This window comes from Salvelinus sp. IW2-2015, linkage group LG4p (assembly GCF_002910315.2).
Source record: "Salvelinus sp. IW2-2015 linkage group LG4p, ASM291031v2, whole genome shotgun sequence".
Lineage (NCBI taxonomy): Eukaryota > Metazoa > Chordata > Actinopteri > Salmoniformes > Salmonidae > Salvelinus > Salvelinus sp. IW2-2015.
The window spans coordinates 19,454,679-19,471,952 of NC_036841.1; the positions used below are offsets into that span (position 1 = coordinate 19,454,679).

Sequence of the window (17,274 nt, forward strand, 5' to 3'; positions counted from 1 at the left end):
AACCATAACATTTCTGCAGAATTGAAGGTCCCCATGAACACAGTGTCCTCCATCATTCTTAAATGGAAGAAGTTTGGAACCACCAAGACTCTTCCTAGAGCTGGCCGCCCGGACAAACTGAGCAATCGGGGGAGAAGGGTCTTGGTCAGGGAGGTGACCAAGAACCCGATGGTCACTCTAACAGAGTTCCTCTGTGGAGATTGGAGAACCTTTCGGAAGGACAACCAGCTCTGCAGCACTCCACCAAATCAGGCCTTTATTGTAGAGTGGCCAGACGGAAGCCACTCCTCAGTTAAAGGCACATGAAATCCCACTTGGAGTTTGCCAAAAGGCCCCAAAAGGACACTCAGACCATGAGAAACAAGATTCTCTGGTCTGATAAAACCAGGTTTGAACTCTTTGGCCTGAATGCCAAGCGTCAAGTCTGGAGGAAACCTCTCACCATCCCTACGGTGAAGCATGGTGGGTGGCAGCATCATGCTGTGGGGATGTTTTTCAGCGGCAGGGACTGGGAGACTTGTCAAGATTGAGGGAAAGATGAATGGAGCAGAGTACAGAGAGATCCTTGATGACAACCTGCTCCAGAGCACTTAGCACATCAGACTGGGGCGAAGGTTCACCTTCCGACAGGACAACGACCCTAAGCACACAGCCAAGACAGTGCAGGAGTGGCTTCAAGTCTCTGAATGTCCTTGAGTGACCCAGCCTGAGCCCGGACTTGAACCCATTGAACATCTCCGGCAGGAACTGAAAATAGCTATGTAGCGACGCTCCCCATACAACCTGACAGAGTTTGAGAGGATCTGCAGAGAAGAATGGGAGAAACTCCCCAAATACAGGTGTGCCAATCTTGTAGCGTCATACCCAAGAAGAGGCTGTAATCACTGCCAAAGGTGCTTCAACAAAGTACTGAGTAAAGGGTCTGAATACTTATGTAAATGTGATATTTCAGTTTTTTTCTTTATAGATTTGCAGAAATGTCTAAACTGTTTTTGCTTTGTCATTATGGGGTAATTGTGTGTGGATTGATGAGAGAAAAAAGCTATATAATCAATTTTAGAATGAGGCTATAAAGTAACAAAATGTGGAAAAAGTAAAGGGGTCTGAATACTTTCCGAATGCACTTTAGATTGTAATATGGCTTTTTTTTCTGACTTTCCCATTGATTTTACCCACACACAGTTACTGATTGTGTTAGCTGTGTAGTTGTTTATCTCTTCTGAGCAGTGGCCTGGCAAGAGAGCAAATGTTCTATACATGGTGAAATCACACATTATTAGCTCATTGTTATGTATCCCCCAAAAGAATCACTAGAAAACAGTTMAAACAAGCGCAGATGCAGCTAATTTGCTGTTATTCTGTCTGCACTGTTTCACGTGACTGTGTTAACCAAAATTGCCTGGCTAGCTAGCAAGCAAGGGATACGAACATTGCCAGCCATCATGGCAAAGGAACACTTAAAATTAACGACTGGGTCCATAGATTTAGGGTGCGTTCATAAATTCACTCTGGCTATCTCTTCCAATGTCAGAGCACTCTCGTCTGAGAGTGCCAGATTGCAGAATAAAAGCAAATTTATGCTTGAACCGAAAATGTGGTCGGAGGCTCCGTATGGAGGGTGTGACGCAATTGTAGAGCCTCTGGAGGCACGCAGAGGGCAAATTGAGCTCCGTACCGCATCACCGTGTCCTCCAAAAATGTTTTAATAATGCAGAGGGCTCCAGTATATCGCCCCATTGACATGATTGGTTGATGGTAGGTGGGGGCGGGAGGTCCTGTATAAACACAAACTCAGTTCCTTGACAACTTCCTTCACAACAGCTCTGCTGTTTAAAATCCCCAAATAATGTTTGCTCTGACGTCTGCATAGGCAACATGCAGTAAATACGGTATGGCCACTGCAGTTTTCGGATTGACCATGTAGGGCCTTTAATTGATGAATTTACGAACATGCTACATATGACCGGTGTCAGTAAACGCTGGCAAAAAAAAACATCATTAAATTGTTGCCAGTAGCATAGTTACAGTCACCAATGCTCTAGATAGCTTGAAAACAGCCTAACCAGCTCTGCTAGGGAGAGTAAAATYGTCAGAGTGAGGTGTTCTCTCATTTGTGTCTTGAAATAGCTAGCCAACGTTAGCCAGTTAGCTTGGGTGCTTGACTGTGGTTGAGGTCAGAACGCTGGGATCAACCCTACTCGGCCAGAGCGTCCACATCCAGTGTGCGCTCTGAATGTAAGAAGGGACAATCTGACAACTCTCTGAATTTACGAATGCCCAGGGAATGCGCACCCTGAGCACTCTCTGGCACTCCAGAGGGAATTTACGAACGCACCCTTAGAACAAAAACATTTAACGACTGGGTCGCATCTCTGGCATCGTTGGGACTATATCTCTCTACTTCTCTATAGGGTCATACATGGGAATTGTCTTAAACAGCCGTAATTCAGTTAACCTGCAGTACCYAAGCAATACTGTAGGTGCAGTCAAAAGCGCGCTTTCAGACCCGAACCCTGGCCCTTTGGCAGCAATAGATCGACGGGAGGGAGACACCGGCTTACGACGTCAAATGCAACTAAGTAGACAGACAGAGAGCCAGCCAATGCGCGCGAGCGAGCGGCAGCAATAGCCTCCCATTTCCTGTGTTGGATCATAGGGAGTCTATTCTTATAACCACCAACCGCTTGAATAATCGCAGAGGTTGTCGTTATTATATAAAATCCTAATTTGTGTGTATTTAATGTGGTAAACAGGATTTGTACACAAATAACACCCACACAAAACTACTGGGGAAAGCATCACATGCTCATGTTTATAGATGAAGAAGGACGTCGCTCGATTTGTTACGTGCGCTCTTTTGGGGGTAACTTGTCAAGGCACGGATTCAGAGGGGTCCTACATTAGACAAATGAATTGAACTGGAGAATAGACACAAACCGAAAAGAAACCCTATTTGATAGGGAACAGAGGAGAAAGGGGGGATTCAGCTAGCAACGAACCTTAAGAAGAAGGAGGATCATAGAGAAATAGTAGGTGATTATTTTGTTGTCCTATTGACGTGGTGTAAAATGACAGATTATGTTCAAGTCATTGTTATTGTCACCCCATCTTGACAAAGGGACCGAAGAGGCTATACGTTGACACAACGTGACAGTATAGCCTATGGGTTTAAACCAGCAGTTTAGACCCATAGACGGTTGAACAAAGGAGTAGGCTACTTCGATGTCTATAATTATTTGCATTCATGTAAATATTTAAACAAATATGTGTATATGTGTGTATATATATATATATATCTGAGTCAGAACATAATTGGTTATCAATTTATCAAATTTGGGGACAGATTAAAAAACATTATAGGCAAAATAATTGCAATTCATTATAATTTCAACATTCCAAGATATTTTGCATAGCTATACCAACTGGTGACCGTGATGTTTTTGTTAGTCAGCCTACACCAGATTGTTCCTGCTCTTCAAAAAATGTAAAGAAAATGAAAGTTATTATACATTTAAGAATGAATTAATAATTTAGTATCGAGCTCTTCTTCTCATCTGTTCCTCTATCGTCCCTCTCCTCGTCTCCAGGACCGAGTTGAAGCRTTTGCCCGTCATCTCTAACTCGCCCAAAGAGCTATAGGCTCTTCCTGCTCCCTGCTCTCACCACCTTTTCAGTGTCCATCCTCGGTGCGCAACGGGTAGCCCCAATCCCACACCGTCTCAATGAAGGAGGCCGATGCAATCAAGCTCTTCATCGGGCAGATACCCCGAAATCTTGAGGAGAAGGACTTGAAACCCATCTTTGAACAGTTCGGGAAGATCTATGAGTTGACGGTGATAAAGGACAAATACACAGGGATGCACAAAGGTAAGGGGAYAGGAAACAATTACTGTGTAGGCTATGCTGTAGAGCGCACGGAAATACTTTATTATATAATGCACAGCTCTATAGAAATATGTTGTCTCCGACACTGTGCATTGAATCCCTATTTCCTTAGTATGGACATTTACTGTAAGTTACAATGCATAGTCCTGCTGTCAGGCATGAGACATTGTTTAGGCTATATGATTGAGGATATTTAGGCTATGCTACCTATGTAACAGGTGCATGGCCACTGGCAGATATGGCCAGTCTGGCCAGCCTACAAAATAAATCTATTTCATAAGTGCACCTGCCAGCTTGTCTTTGTTTTTGGACCAGCTGAACCAATGGGTACGTCTCAAATGGCACCCTATTCCGTATGTATTGCACTACTTTTGACCAGGACCTATAGGGCTCTGGTTAAAAGTAGTGCTCAATATAGGGAATAGGGTGTCATTGTTGAGAAGAAGTTCTCTTTTTTACAACCAAATCTCKATTTTTMATGTAAATGGCATGTTATAGATTGGTCCAGATACCTTTTATCAGGTTTCAAGTATGACCCAGATGCAGACAGTGTCGAAGAAACCAACGTTTGTTTTTAGTACAGGGGCAGGCAAACGACAGGTCAAAGGCAGGCAGAGGTCAGTAATCCAGAGAGGGTGGAAAAGGTCCAGAATGGCAGCCAGTCTCAGGGACAGGGCAGGCAGGGGTCAATAATCCAGTGAGGTAGGGCAAGGTATAGAACGGCAGGCAGGGTCAGGGCAGGRAGAATGTTCAAAACCAGAAAGGACTAGAAAACAGGAGCAAGAACAGACAGGAGCAGGGGAACAAACACTGGTAGGCTTCACTAACAAAACAAACTGGCAACAGACAAACAGAGAACACAGGTATAAATACACAGGGGATAGTGGGGAAGATGGGAGACACCTGGAGGGGGTGGAGACAAGCACAAAGACAGGTGAAGCAGATCAGGGTGTGACACATTTTTTGTGATCTCACATGTTTTTGAGGGGTTGGGTTAAATGCATTCAGTTGTACTGGCTAGGTATCCCTCTTTCTCTAGTATGGGGGGCCRTGAAAAAACATGAACAAAAGCTCCCAAAACACCCAAATATGTCCTTGGCAAAGTTCTCAGTATAGTGATGCAAGTCTTTAGATGTTGTACATATAAAATTGTGTCATGAAATTGTATTTTTCATTTTGTTGCATCTCGAGCGATTCTTCTCTGTCCATTCTACAGGCCAAAATAAAGGAAACACTTGAGTAAATGAGGGACACAAAGTATAATGAAAGCATGGGGTGCTTCCACATAGGAAGTTCCAGACGCTTTTGGAATCTATGCCAAGGTGCATTTACATATATTGTGAAAAACAACAGTTCCTCTCTCAATGCGAAAAATCTTTCCAACATTGCCCCTCGATAACGTCCAAGCCTCGGTGTGGAATGGAACATTGTCATGCTCTGATCCCATATCTCCACGTGGTTTTGCGAACAGGTGTGCACGCAGTGGATGTGGTTTGATGTAGTTTACAATTGAAGTTACTTGCTGCAGTACATCTCCCAGTTCTGTGCTCAGCTCTTTTGCCGCCAGTTGCTCTCGGTGTATCATAGAACGCGTCCATATGGCAGAGGGAGACACATTCATAACTAGAGTGCAGAGGCCGGCCTGCCCGCCATCCCGCCATAGATGAAACCCCATCTGCGCAAAAGCCCACCATTCGATCCCATGTGTAATCTGTTTTTCGTCAATATAGCCACGCAGCATCAACATCCCCTATACCGTTTCATGCTCGGGAATCGTGAGACAGAGCAATATGTCCTCGTAAATAGCATCCCCAGACAAATAGCATCCCCCGACAAAAGTCAATGCATGGGCATCTAATACATGAGCATCTCAGCCCTCACAGCTAACGTCCATTTGGCGAGCATAAGCTGGGGAGTTTTTGAGTCGTTCAGTCAGTTTCCTCAATAGCATAAATTCTTAATTTACAGTGTTATCTGACAAAGGTATTGATGTGAGTTTCTGTGCCTCTGCCTCCCCACACATTGTTTTCAACATATCAATCGCGGCCTGTATTATCAAAGTCTCTGCAAAGTAATTAATTAGCATTTTATTGCATGACATAAGTATTTGATCACCTACCAACCAGTAAGAATTCCGGCTCTCACAGACCTGTTAGTTTTTCTTTAAGAAGCCCTCCTGTTCTCCACTCATTACCTGTATTAACTGCACCTGTTTGAACTCGTTACCTGTATAAAAGACACCTGTCCACACACTCAATCAAACAGACTCCAACCTCTCCACAATGGCCAAGACCAGAGAGCTGTGTAAGGACATCAGGGATAKAATTGTAGACCTGCACAAGGCTGGGATGGGCTACAGGACAATAGGCAAGCAGCTTGGTGAGAAGGCAACAACTGTTGGCGCAATTATTAGAAAATGGAAGAAGTTCAAGATGACGGTCAATCACCCTCGGTCTGGGGCTTCATGCAAGATCTCCCCTCGTGGGGCATCAATGATCATGAGGAAGGTGAGGGATCAGCCCAGAACTACACGGCAGGACCTGGTCAATGACCTGAAGAGAGCTGGGACCACAGTCTCAAAGAAAACCATTAGTAACACACTACGCCGTCATGGATTAAAATCCTGCAGCTCACGCAAGGTCCCCCTTCTCAAGCCAGCGCATGTCCAGGCCCGTCTGAAGTTTGCCAATGACCATCTGGAGGATCCAGAGGAGGAATGGGAGAAGGTCATGTGGTCTGATGAGACAAAAATAGAGCTTTTTGGTCTAAACTCCACTCGCCGTGTTTGGAGGAAGAAGAAGGATGAGTACAACCCCAAGAACACCATCCCAACCGTGAAGCATGGAGGTGGAAACATCATTCTTTGGGAATGCTTTTCTGCAAAGGGGACAGGACGACTGCACCGTATTGAGGGGAGGATGGATGGGGCCATGTATCGCGAGATCTTGGCCAACAACCTCCTTCCCTCAGTAAGAGCATTGAAGATGGGTCGTGGCTGGGTCTTCCAGCATGACAACGACCCAAAACACACAGCCAGGGCAACTAAGGAGTGGCTCCGTAAGAAGCATCTCAGGGTCCTGGAGTGGSCTAGCCAGTCTCCAGACCTGAACCCAATAGAAAATCTTTGGAGGGAGCTGAAAGTCCGTATTGCCCAGCGACAGCCCCGAAACCTGAAGGATCTGGAGAAGGTCTGTATGGAGGAGTGGGCCAAAATCCCTGCTGCAGTGTGTGCAAACCTGGTCAAGAACTACAGGAAACGTATGATCTCTGTAATTGCAAACAAAGGTTTCTGTACCAAATATTAAGTTCTGCTTTTCTGATGTATCAAATACTTATGTCATGCAATAAAATGCTAATTAATTACTTAAAAATCATACAATGTGATTTTCTGGGATTTTTTTTTTTTACAGACCTCTACATGCTTTGAAAGTAGGAAAACCTGCAAAATCGGCAGTGTATCAAATACTTGTTCTCCCCACTGTATATTACTTAGTATATATATATTATTTTCAGGTTAAAAAAAGTGTAAACCCATTTTTATTGAATTTCTATTTTTTTTTATTGAAAATGAAATACAGAAATATCAAATTAACATAAGTATTCACACCCCTGAGTCAATACATGTTAGAATCACCTTTGGCAGTGATTACACCTGTGGTTCTTTCTGGGTAAGTCTCTAAGAGCTTTGCACACCTGGATTGTACAATATTTGCACATTATTCTTTATAAAATTCTTCAAGCTCTGTCAAGTTGGTTGTTGATCATTGCTAGACAGCCATTTTCATGTCTTGTCATAGATTTTCAAGCTGATTTAAGTAAGAACTGTAACTAGGACACTCAGAAATGTCATCTTGGTAAGCAACCAGTGTATATTTGGCCTTGTGTTTTAGGTTATTGTCCTGCAGAATGGTGAATTTGTGCTTAGCTCGATTTCATTTTTTTTATCCTAAAAAACTCTGTAGTCCTTGCCGATGACGATCATACCCATAACATGATGCAGCCCCCACCATGCTTGAAAATGTGAAGGGTGGCACTCCATGTTGTGTTGGATTTGCCCCAAACATACTGTAACGCTTTGTATTCAGGACATAAATTTAATTTCTTTGCCACATTTTTTGCAGTGGAATGTTTTTTCATTCTATACAGGCTTCCTTCTTTTCACTCTATCATTTAGGTTACTTTTGGAGAAACTATATGAGTAACTCAGGGGCGGCAGGTTAGAGCATTGGGCCAGTAACCGAAAGGTTGCTGGATCGAATCCCCGAGCTGACAATGTACAAATCTGTCATTCTGCCCCTTAACAAGGCAGTTAACCCACTGTTCCCCGGTAGGCCATCATTGTAAATAATAATTTGTTCTTAACTGACTTGCCTAGGTAAAATAAAGATTAAATTAAAATATATATWTTTTTTWAACTATAATGTTGTTTATCCAACCTCAATTTTTCTCCTATCACAGCAATTAAACTCTGTAACTGTTCTAAAGTCACCATTGGCCTCATGGTGAAATCCCTGAGCGGTTTCCTTCCTCTCCTGCAACTGAGTTAGGAAGGACGCCTTTATCTTTGTCGTGACTGGATGTATTGATACACCATCCAAAGTGTAATTAATAACTTCACCATGCGCAAAGAGATATTCAATGTCTTCTTTTTTCATTTTTACCCATCTACCAATAGGTACCCTTCTTTGCGAGGCATTGAAAAACCTCCCTGGTCTTTGTGGTTGAATCTGTGTTTGAAATTCACTGCTCGACTGAGGGACCTTACAGATAATTGTATGTGTGGTACAGAGATGACGTAGTCATTCAAAAATCGAATCAACACTACTATTGCACAGAGTGAGTCCATGCAACTTATTGTGAATTGTTAAGCAAATCTTTACTCCTGAACGTATTTAGGATTATCATAACAAAGGGTTTGAATGCTTATTGAACTCAAGACATTTCAGCTTTTCATTTTGAATTAATTTGTAAAAACATAATTCCACTTTGACATTATGGGGTGTTGGCTGTAGCCAAGTGACAAAAAAAAWCAACATTTTATACATTTTAAATTCAGCCTGTAACACAACAAAATGTGGAAAAAGTCAAGGGGTGTGAATACTTTCTGAAGGCACTGTATTTGGGTGTTTTTGTAGCCTTTGTTCATGTTTTTTCTGGGGACCCCAAACTACACAACCAGGATGAGGAAGTGATTTGCTGTTTGGGGTAAGTTTTTCAAAAACGTGAAATAACCAAAAAGGTGTCTGGACCCTTCTTTCACATACCATTTACATAGAAAAATAGAGAATTGGTTGAAAAACAACAACTTCCCCTTTAAAATCACAGTGCAACCTGCTGCAATMTCTCTTTGTCCACTGTTGTATCACAGTATACAAATACATCCTTTGTTTAATGGTATAATGTACCCTCAATCCTACCCCAGGCTGTGCCTTCCTGACATACTGCGAACGAGAGTCTGCACTCAAAGCCCAGAATGCACTGCACGAGCAGAAGACGCTACCAGGGGTGAGTGCCCTCTCTGACGTTCAACAGCACACACTGGCGGAGTTCCAAATGGCCCCCTATTCCCTATGTAGTGCACTATTGGCTAGAGCCTTATGGGCCCTGGTCAAAATGAGTGCACTAGTACTACATAGGAAGATCGGGTCGCATTTGGGACTCGGACACTCCCATGAGCAAAATGCGGAACAAGTGGCATTCTACCTCACTGCACTACACACACAGACACAACAGTGTGCCACAGAACAACTAACTCACTCTGACATGTGAGCTRCATTTCCCTTTGAGTTGATATGCCCAAGAGGAAGGTCAGAGGTGGCTTTCCTATATTCCCTGGACATGATGCATCCAGTCAGCGCCTTAGTCATCCTGCTACAACGTCTTTGGTTGTAAGTGACAGCTTAGGGTCATGCCGAAGTCATCTCTCTCTCTCTCTCTCTCTCTCTCTCTCTCTCTCTCTCTCTCTCTCATCGCATATTCAAATCAAAGTTAGAGCAGCTTATGGTTAAACCACGCAGCAAGTGTTGCTTGCCAAGTGACATTTATGGAGCAGATTGTGAGGTGACAGGCATTCTCTCTCTGCAGTCTCTATAGAAACAGACTATTGTGTTCCAAATGCTATTCCCTATATAGTGCACTATATTTGACCAGGGCCTATAGGGTTCTGGTKCTCCTTCACTCAGTCTCTGAATATTTTCCTCTCATCTCCCTCTTCTTTTTGTTAAGGTTTACTGAGTTGTATTCTTTGTTAGGTTTTATTACCAGTATTCCCGTTTTAAGATAGTAGTAGGCCAAATCAAAGTTTATTTGTCATACACACAGAACATGGTGTAGTGTACTCGGTACAATGAAATGCTTACTGGTACGCTGAGACAGTGAGGGAGTATGGGTTTTAGTAGGGGCGTCTGGGAGCCAGAGAGGTAGTTAGCACTAGCAGCAATATAAATCATATTATTAGGCTGACCCTCCTGACCTCTCAGAGGAGATCAGCAGGCAGGTTCCCCATCGCTTAACCTTCTCTTCCGTCTCCCCAGTGACTCCCCTCCCAGACCTCCTCACCCAAGTCTTGTACAACCGTCCGAGAACAACCTCCCCCTCGTGTKCCCTATCTTAACCCCCACAATGATGAAAACCACCTCATTAGCTACACACTGACTACCACCCCCTAGACAAGTAGTATCCTCACCCCAACTACCAGCTGTGGTGTAATCGTCATCTAATACCACCTGCACTGCCAGAMAATTAACTTCACCATCCTCTTGTCACTGACGCTACAAAGAAATTACATGAAAGTAATTGAAAGACGCGAATACACCAATGCGCTTCTGAATACATAAAGCTGAAGCATGTCATTATTTTTCTGTGCATTTATATTCAACATCCCTTTGTCTCTAGTGAGCTATACACTGCCTGCCATGGTGGAAAATGTTACTGCTTTTAATTGTCCTCACTACACACAAGCTGCGTCCGAAAAGCAGATATAGAAGTAAGAAGGAGAGGGGGGAAAAAGTGAAGGGAGGGAGGGCGGGCGGYATGAACAGATGGTCTGATCTGAGTGGCACCTGGCCTTGTGTTTAATTTCAGGTGAGAGACAATCTGTCTCAAAGCTCACTGACATGGAGGCAGAGGAATAGTGTCAAAACACACTCACACACGGAGGAAGAGAGAGGTTGTAGACAGTGAGGGGAAAAAGACACACAAAGAAGAATCTGCAGCTGTACTCTCTCTCCTCCTTTGCCCATCTTGTACTCATGTCTTCCTGTCTGCTCTATCTTTATCTCTCCATCTCTCCGCTGCTTTCCCTTGCCGTCTGAATTCTGTTTTGTTGCCATCCCAGTATGTCTGGTCAGCTTCTCTACTACAGCTGCTTGAGACAGGTAAAGTCTGGGCAGACAAACATGACTACACAGACACGAAATGGCCCAACTCGAAAATTGCTCCCCATCCCCCAAAATGTAACCTATATATCCCCTCTCCTCTATCCCCTCTCATCTATCCCCTCTATCTCTATCCCCTCTCCTCTATCCCCTCTATCTCTATCGGAGTTAGAGATGAGCTTTCATAATGGTCATCCCTACTGATAAGGGTCAAATGCTTGTTTCAGTGCTTTATTATGATAATGTATCTCTGCTTCACTGAAATCAGAACCAGCCATTGCCCTTTATTAGCAATAAATAACCAGGTGATGATGGATTTAGTCAAATCCGCCTGTGAATGATATTCCAATATTTTAGGACTAGTTTTGAATAATGAAATGTATATAGACTTCATTTTTTGGTATGTATTGCTGGGGCATGTTTTCAGAGATTGATTTGTGTGTGTGTGTGTGTGTGTGTGTAAGGCACAGTGAGATTGTACATGTGTGAGGAGGATGTCAGCTGTATGTGTGTTTAGTGGGGGAGGGGGAGGGGGAGGGCAGGTGTTCAGACTGACTTGATTTGCTGAAGGGGGGGTATGACAGGGAAGAAAACATCCAGAGATCTGGATTGAAGTTAAAGATTTTTACATCTTCATAAAGGGAATAAAAACTTGCACACTGCTCTTGCCAGTATCACTTTAGTTAATTCAGCTTTGTCAGAGCTTTTTTTTTTAAAGATCTTTATAAAGAAAATACCTTCTCCCTAAAAAATATTGAGTTTCAATATCTGACTAAGCTTGACATTTACTCTGCCATGACAAGTCAGATGCATTATTTTGTGAATCGTCTGAAAAGGAATTCATTTSTATCACTAACAATTGAGCATACACACAGTATGCCTGTGAGGATAGCCTATTTGTTATGTGTGCTGTGTGTCCATGTSTATAAGCATAAAAAGCAGTGAGTAGTCTGAGCAGGGATGATTATAATAATTAATGCATATCTGAGCACACATGTCTGATTGAGCTATTAAAGAGTGTGTGTGTGTTACATTTGCACATGTATGCATATCATTATACACTGATATCAATTTGTGCAAGCCAAGGGATGGTACAGATATTGTGAAAGCTCACCTCACTGTAGAAAGGCTCAACAGCTGTCACTRGAGGAGACTGTTGTGATGAATGTAGAATAGATTCAATTTATGAGGAGGGTAAATGGGTGTGAATTGAAGAGAAATTGGATGAATGGGGGGGTATGGGTAGAAGGGTGGGGTAGAAGGGTGGGGGAGGGGGCAGTGTTGTGTTTGAGACCACCTAAAGCGAGACCAATACAAGACCAAATCAAGTCCCAGTCAAGACCGAGACCGGGAATGGGACAAGGGGTCTGAGACAGAGTCAAGACAAATGCAAGTCCAATTCAAGACCATGTTGTYATTTTGTCAAACCACCACCATAATAAGAGTCGAAAATGTCCAGTATTTCACTGTTCATATTTCAGAACAACATGTGGKTTCTTTAGACATTCAGAAGAGTGAATAAAGGCATGTTGAGGGACAATAGAGCCACTCTACAAATGATTACTAACCCAAACACATTCGGGGACAATTGGCCTTCAAAGAAGGGCTAAGGATTTATAAAATAATGATTATAATAATAATAATATTATTGTTTTCAATGATGTTCTAATTTAATCTCTTCAGTTTTTGTAGTACAGGGTTTACACCGAGATATGCTAACTGGATAACAGTCATTCAAGTTCTTGCTAGCTAACCAAATGACACATGGATCTCTAGCTATGTATAGCCACTGAAAAACGATATGAGGGCATGACATGACATCCTACTAGCAGCTAGCTAGCTAGCTATCTAGCTAACGTTAGGCGCCGTGAGTTTAGCTTGGTACATAAATAGATACACTAGCATATTAGCCAAATTATGACTGACTTGTGATCATTGCCCTTGTTAGTTTGATTGTATTCAAAAGGCACTCGCGTATCTGAGCTGTCTTTGTTGCAGGTGCACGGTAACAGTTGCATAAGATAKGAAAAAATAAGAAACCCGCACACTGCTCTTGCTAGTATCACTGCTCTTTAATAAGCTTTACATATCGGCCTTCGTCAGAGCTGTTGTGATTTTTTTTTTTAAATGAACACCCTTAGGTAGAAATAGCTCCACCCACATCCATGCGTCGAAATGGGGTTGGAGGCAAGAGAAAACAAGTCACTGTTACCAAATATAACATTGTGCATTTCATAAATATTCGAATAAAGTGTGCACATAAAACGTGTCAAACACGTCTGTAAAACCATAATGAGGACATCGACTCACCAAGCGAGTTTTGATAAATCATTCGGTACAGCGCGAGAATAACGTCAGAGTAATCTGAAATGCATGCTGATCCCCTCTGAGAGGTCAGGAAGGTCTTTATTTTTCCTCATCTTAGTTTGATTGTATTGACACCAGCCTTAGATACATTCGTCTATTTTTATCCAGAATATTGAGTCATTGAAACTGAAACAGTGCATCCCGAATGGAGGCAGCGAACAATGTACCAGGCCAGCTGTGATTTACAACCTGATAGCAAAACATTTTGGACTGCCAAGAAATGTATTGGTGAATGATATTAATAATGCATTGAACTGCAGCCATCTATTCTGCCAACAATGACTTAGCGTACGTCATGGAACGTTGAGTCAAATATAACCTATTTTTAAAACCTCTTAAATTGGTTTTGTAGCATAAACTGGGAATTTGATATGTTTGACTATTATTGTSTGTTTGTTTCATATCTACAAAGTAGTTAAAACGCTGCCAGAGTCCACTTTAAACTTTAGGTCACCGGTTACTTTGTGTGCTAAATGAGAAATATTTTTTGCAATGGGATGTAATAGTTGTACATTTTGATTGGGAAATGCTTAATGGTTGTGTTTTTGTATTATGATTGGGACCTACGTCAGAGTTTATGGACTGCTTATCATTTAACATTATGCTGTGTGTGACTGCTGTCTTTCCATCAGCCCTATGCAGTGGTGTAGTGGTGCTTTAACATCATGCTGTGTGTGACTGCTGTCTTGTCCATATGGCCCTATGCAGTGTTGTAGTGGTGCTTTAACATCATGCTGTGTGTGATGCTGTCTTTCATCGCCCTATGCATGGTGTAGTGGTGCTTTAACATCAGCTGTGTGTGCTGCTGTCTTTCCATCGGCCTATGCAGTGGTTAGTGGTGCTTTAAATCATGCTGTGTGTTGACTGCTGTCTTTCCATCGCCCTATGCAGTGGTTAGTGGTGCTTTAACATCATGCTGTGTGTGACTGCTGTCTTTCATCGGCCCTATACAGTGGTGTAGTGGTGCTTTAACATCATGCTGTGTGTGACTGCTGTCTTTCCATCGGCCTATACAGTGGTGTAGTGTGCTTTAAATCATGCTGTGTGTGACGCTGTCTTGCATCCGGGCCCATGGCAGTGGTGTAGTGGTGCTTTAACATCATGCTGTGTGTGACTGCTGTCTTTCCATCGGCCCTATGCAGAGGTGTAGTGGAGCCTGGAGAAGAGGGTATACTCTAATTTTGCCCCCAAAAATATGAGTTTTCCTATAAGTTTTTCAGATTTTCACTCTTAAAATCACACTTTTTAATTTATAGAAAAAATACAAAAATGTGATGGTCTAAGTTCACAACAATGCTTAAACCATGTCTACGCCACTGATGCAAACAGCACATGATGACAATTGCGCATCACAAATAGCCTACTAACCAACACTTGAAAACCCATTGTTGCCTTAATTAGCATTTACTGGTAGATATCATCACTGGCGATTTTAGCATGTAAATCTTGGTTGGGCAAACAAAAAAACAAAAAAATGAATGCATGCCAGCAAAGCCACAACACAACACTAAACATCACATTAATTGCACTATAACGGTGACAAACGGTGCCCACAAACTGTTACGGCCTACATAAAGCTGTCTCAACAGCAGAGTCCCAACACCTTACCACTGCTACACCTGGCTATCAGCYGAGCCTTGTCTGGCAGCGAAACAGTTCATTCAGCCTCATTTACTGCCTTTAAAAAAAACATAGCAGATATGGCTGACTTGCTTAAACAAATGTGGTTTCTACTGACAATTGAGATGTACAAACTATGACATAAGGGGACGACGAGCGGATAAGWGGCAATCCGTAATTTCGATTAAGACATTAATGAGCGAGCTAGGACAGACGTAGTCAATATAACTATTTATTCAGCACCTTTGTAATGTACAGTGACAGAATTAAGAACATGGGCCGTTCTTACAGTATTCTCCCTGTACACCAAGTCAGAACCGTAGGATAAATAAAGTGGGCACATAAGCAGACAAAGAAAGCTCTTACAATATTCGATGATGACATTTCTCTAAAACAGGCTATAGGCTACATGTGCACCACCAACGCCTAACAGCTTACTACACAACATACCCTTTGTATTACTTTCTTAGCTACAGTATACATATTACATCATTTATATAGCAGCATACAATACATTTTTGGACTCACCTTGTTGTGCTCACTTGAACAGGAAGGTGGCATGGCGGTCCTTCGTGGGCAAATTTTGTCATCAAACGTTGTCATTAAAGTCTGGCATTCTCTGGATTTATGGTTCTTTCAAGACAACTGGGATCTCGGAAGGTCAAATCATGATGACGTCAATGATCTTCAGGTCGGAGCTCTAGAAAGAGGCCCGAGTTCCCGACTTGCAATTTCCGAGTTGGATGACCGTTCAAAACGTATTTTCCCATTCGGAGTTCGTTTTTTCGGAGTTCCCAGTTGTCTTGAACGCACTGTAATCAGATTTCCCAGTTCCGAGTTTCCAGTTGTTTTGAGCGAGCAGAAGTCATMCTGGATTGACAGCATGGCCAATGTTGAATGTTTATCCTTTTAAGCTTGCGTTAGAAACCCTTAAACCCAGACTTGGGACCACACACCCACTCCACTGAATAGCAGGCTAGTGATTGCTTTGCAGTGCTTGCAGTTAGCCACTGATCCTTCCAAACCACTCATTGTTGAATTTGCAATTTCCAACTTGTTGTTTGATACATTTTATCAAAATATGTCCCTTAATTATTTCTCTTCATATGACAAGGATTGAAAAGGATTTGCCAGTAGATTGTCGACGTGATTCATGATGATGACTGCTAGCTTGCTAGCTAAGATTTAGAAAGTATGATGTTGACATGATTAGTCCAATCTAAGCTACTGTAGATATAATGTGATTTGATAATTTTATCTGTGGCCAATGACCTTGATACTTATTGGATGGGTACTTCTAATATAACTCTAWAGCAGCACCCAAGGGTTCGAATTTTCAAGCTCTACACTTAGACTTGGCGGTGATGTAGTGTCCCCATGAGTGACAGAACACTGAGCCAATCACAGCGCAACTAGAAAACATTACCAACCCCTACGCTCCATATTTTCCGCTGGCTGCCCCACCGCCACAGAAAGCACTGAGCTAGGCTAAAACAACTGCATTTTGGAGCTGCCTTAATCAAGAAAGAGAAAAAGAGACAAAGCTTTATTAACTCAATGATGATTATTTTATTTTACATTGTTTGCAAACTGATATGAGACAGGTATTAATGCCAAAGTAACATGCAAAACAGGCAAGCTAAATAGGTGCTAAACAGGTGYGGCTCAAAACACCGAATGACCGGTCACCACTGGATATCATAAGTTTAAARGTCTTTCCTACCCTACCGGCTACCGATGTCATTCMTCTGTGAGCAGTTCCATGCAAAAAACAGTTGAGAGCTGCCCACTCTTGCTGAACTGCAGATGATATTCRGCTGAAACGTGTGGCGCGCATGTGAATATATTTCACGTACTTTACAATRYTGTAGGTTACTTTGTGCATTATTTCTCTGTTGTACTACATAATTGATCATTCGTATTCCTRCACTACACTACTTTGATACGCATCACTATGGATTAAGAAGTGAATATAAGCAATAACCTCTGAAAAAAAGTGGATATACGGTTTATACCTGCGTCTACC

General features: G+C 42.4%; 1 protein-coding gene across 8 annotated transcripts in view; it reads left to right on the forward strand.

Moving 5' to 3' along the window:
• Positions 1-2,554: 2,554 nt before the first annotated feature.
• The window catches only part of LOC111960659 (CUGBP Elav-like family member 3), a 43,124-nt gene continuing 28,404 nt past the window's right edge, over positions 2,555-17,274 (forward strand). For 4 of the 8 annotated variants that reach the window (XR_002876881.2, XM_070438838.1, XM_023982780.2 and 1 more), the window contains exons 1-3: positions 2,555-3,029; positions 3,588-3,867; positions 9,308-9,390. Coding sequence is in view for 7 of the 8 variants with exons in the window: in XM_070438838.1 (XP_070294939.1) it covers positions 3,723-3,867; positions 9,308-9,390 (228 nt within the window). In the remaining variant the exon portion in view is untranslated. Of the gene's footprint in view, positions 3,034-3,587; positions 3,868-9,307; positions 9,391-17,274 lie in introns of all 8 variants that reach the window. The other 4 variants (XM_023982777.2, XM_023982781.2, XM_023982778.2 and 1 more) reach the window with 3 other exon arrangements.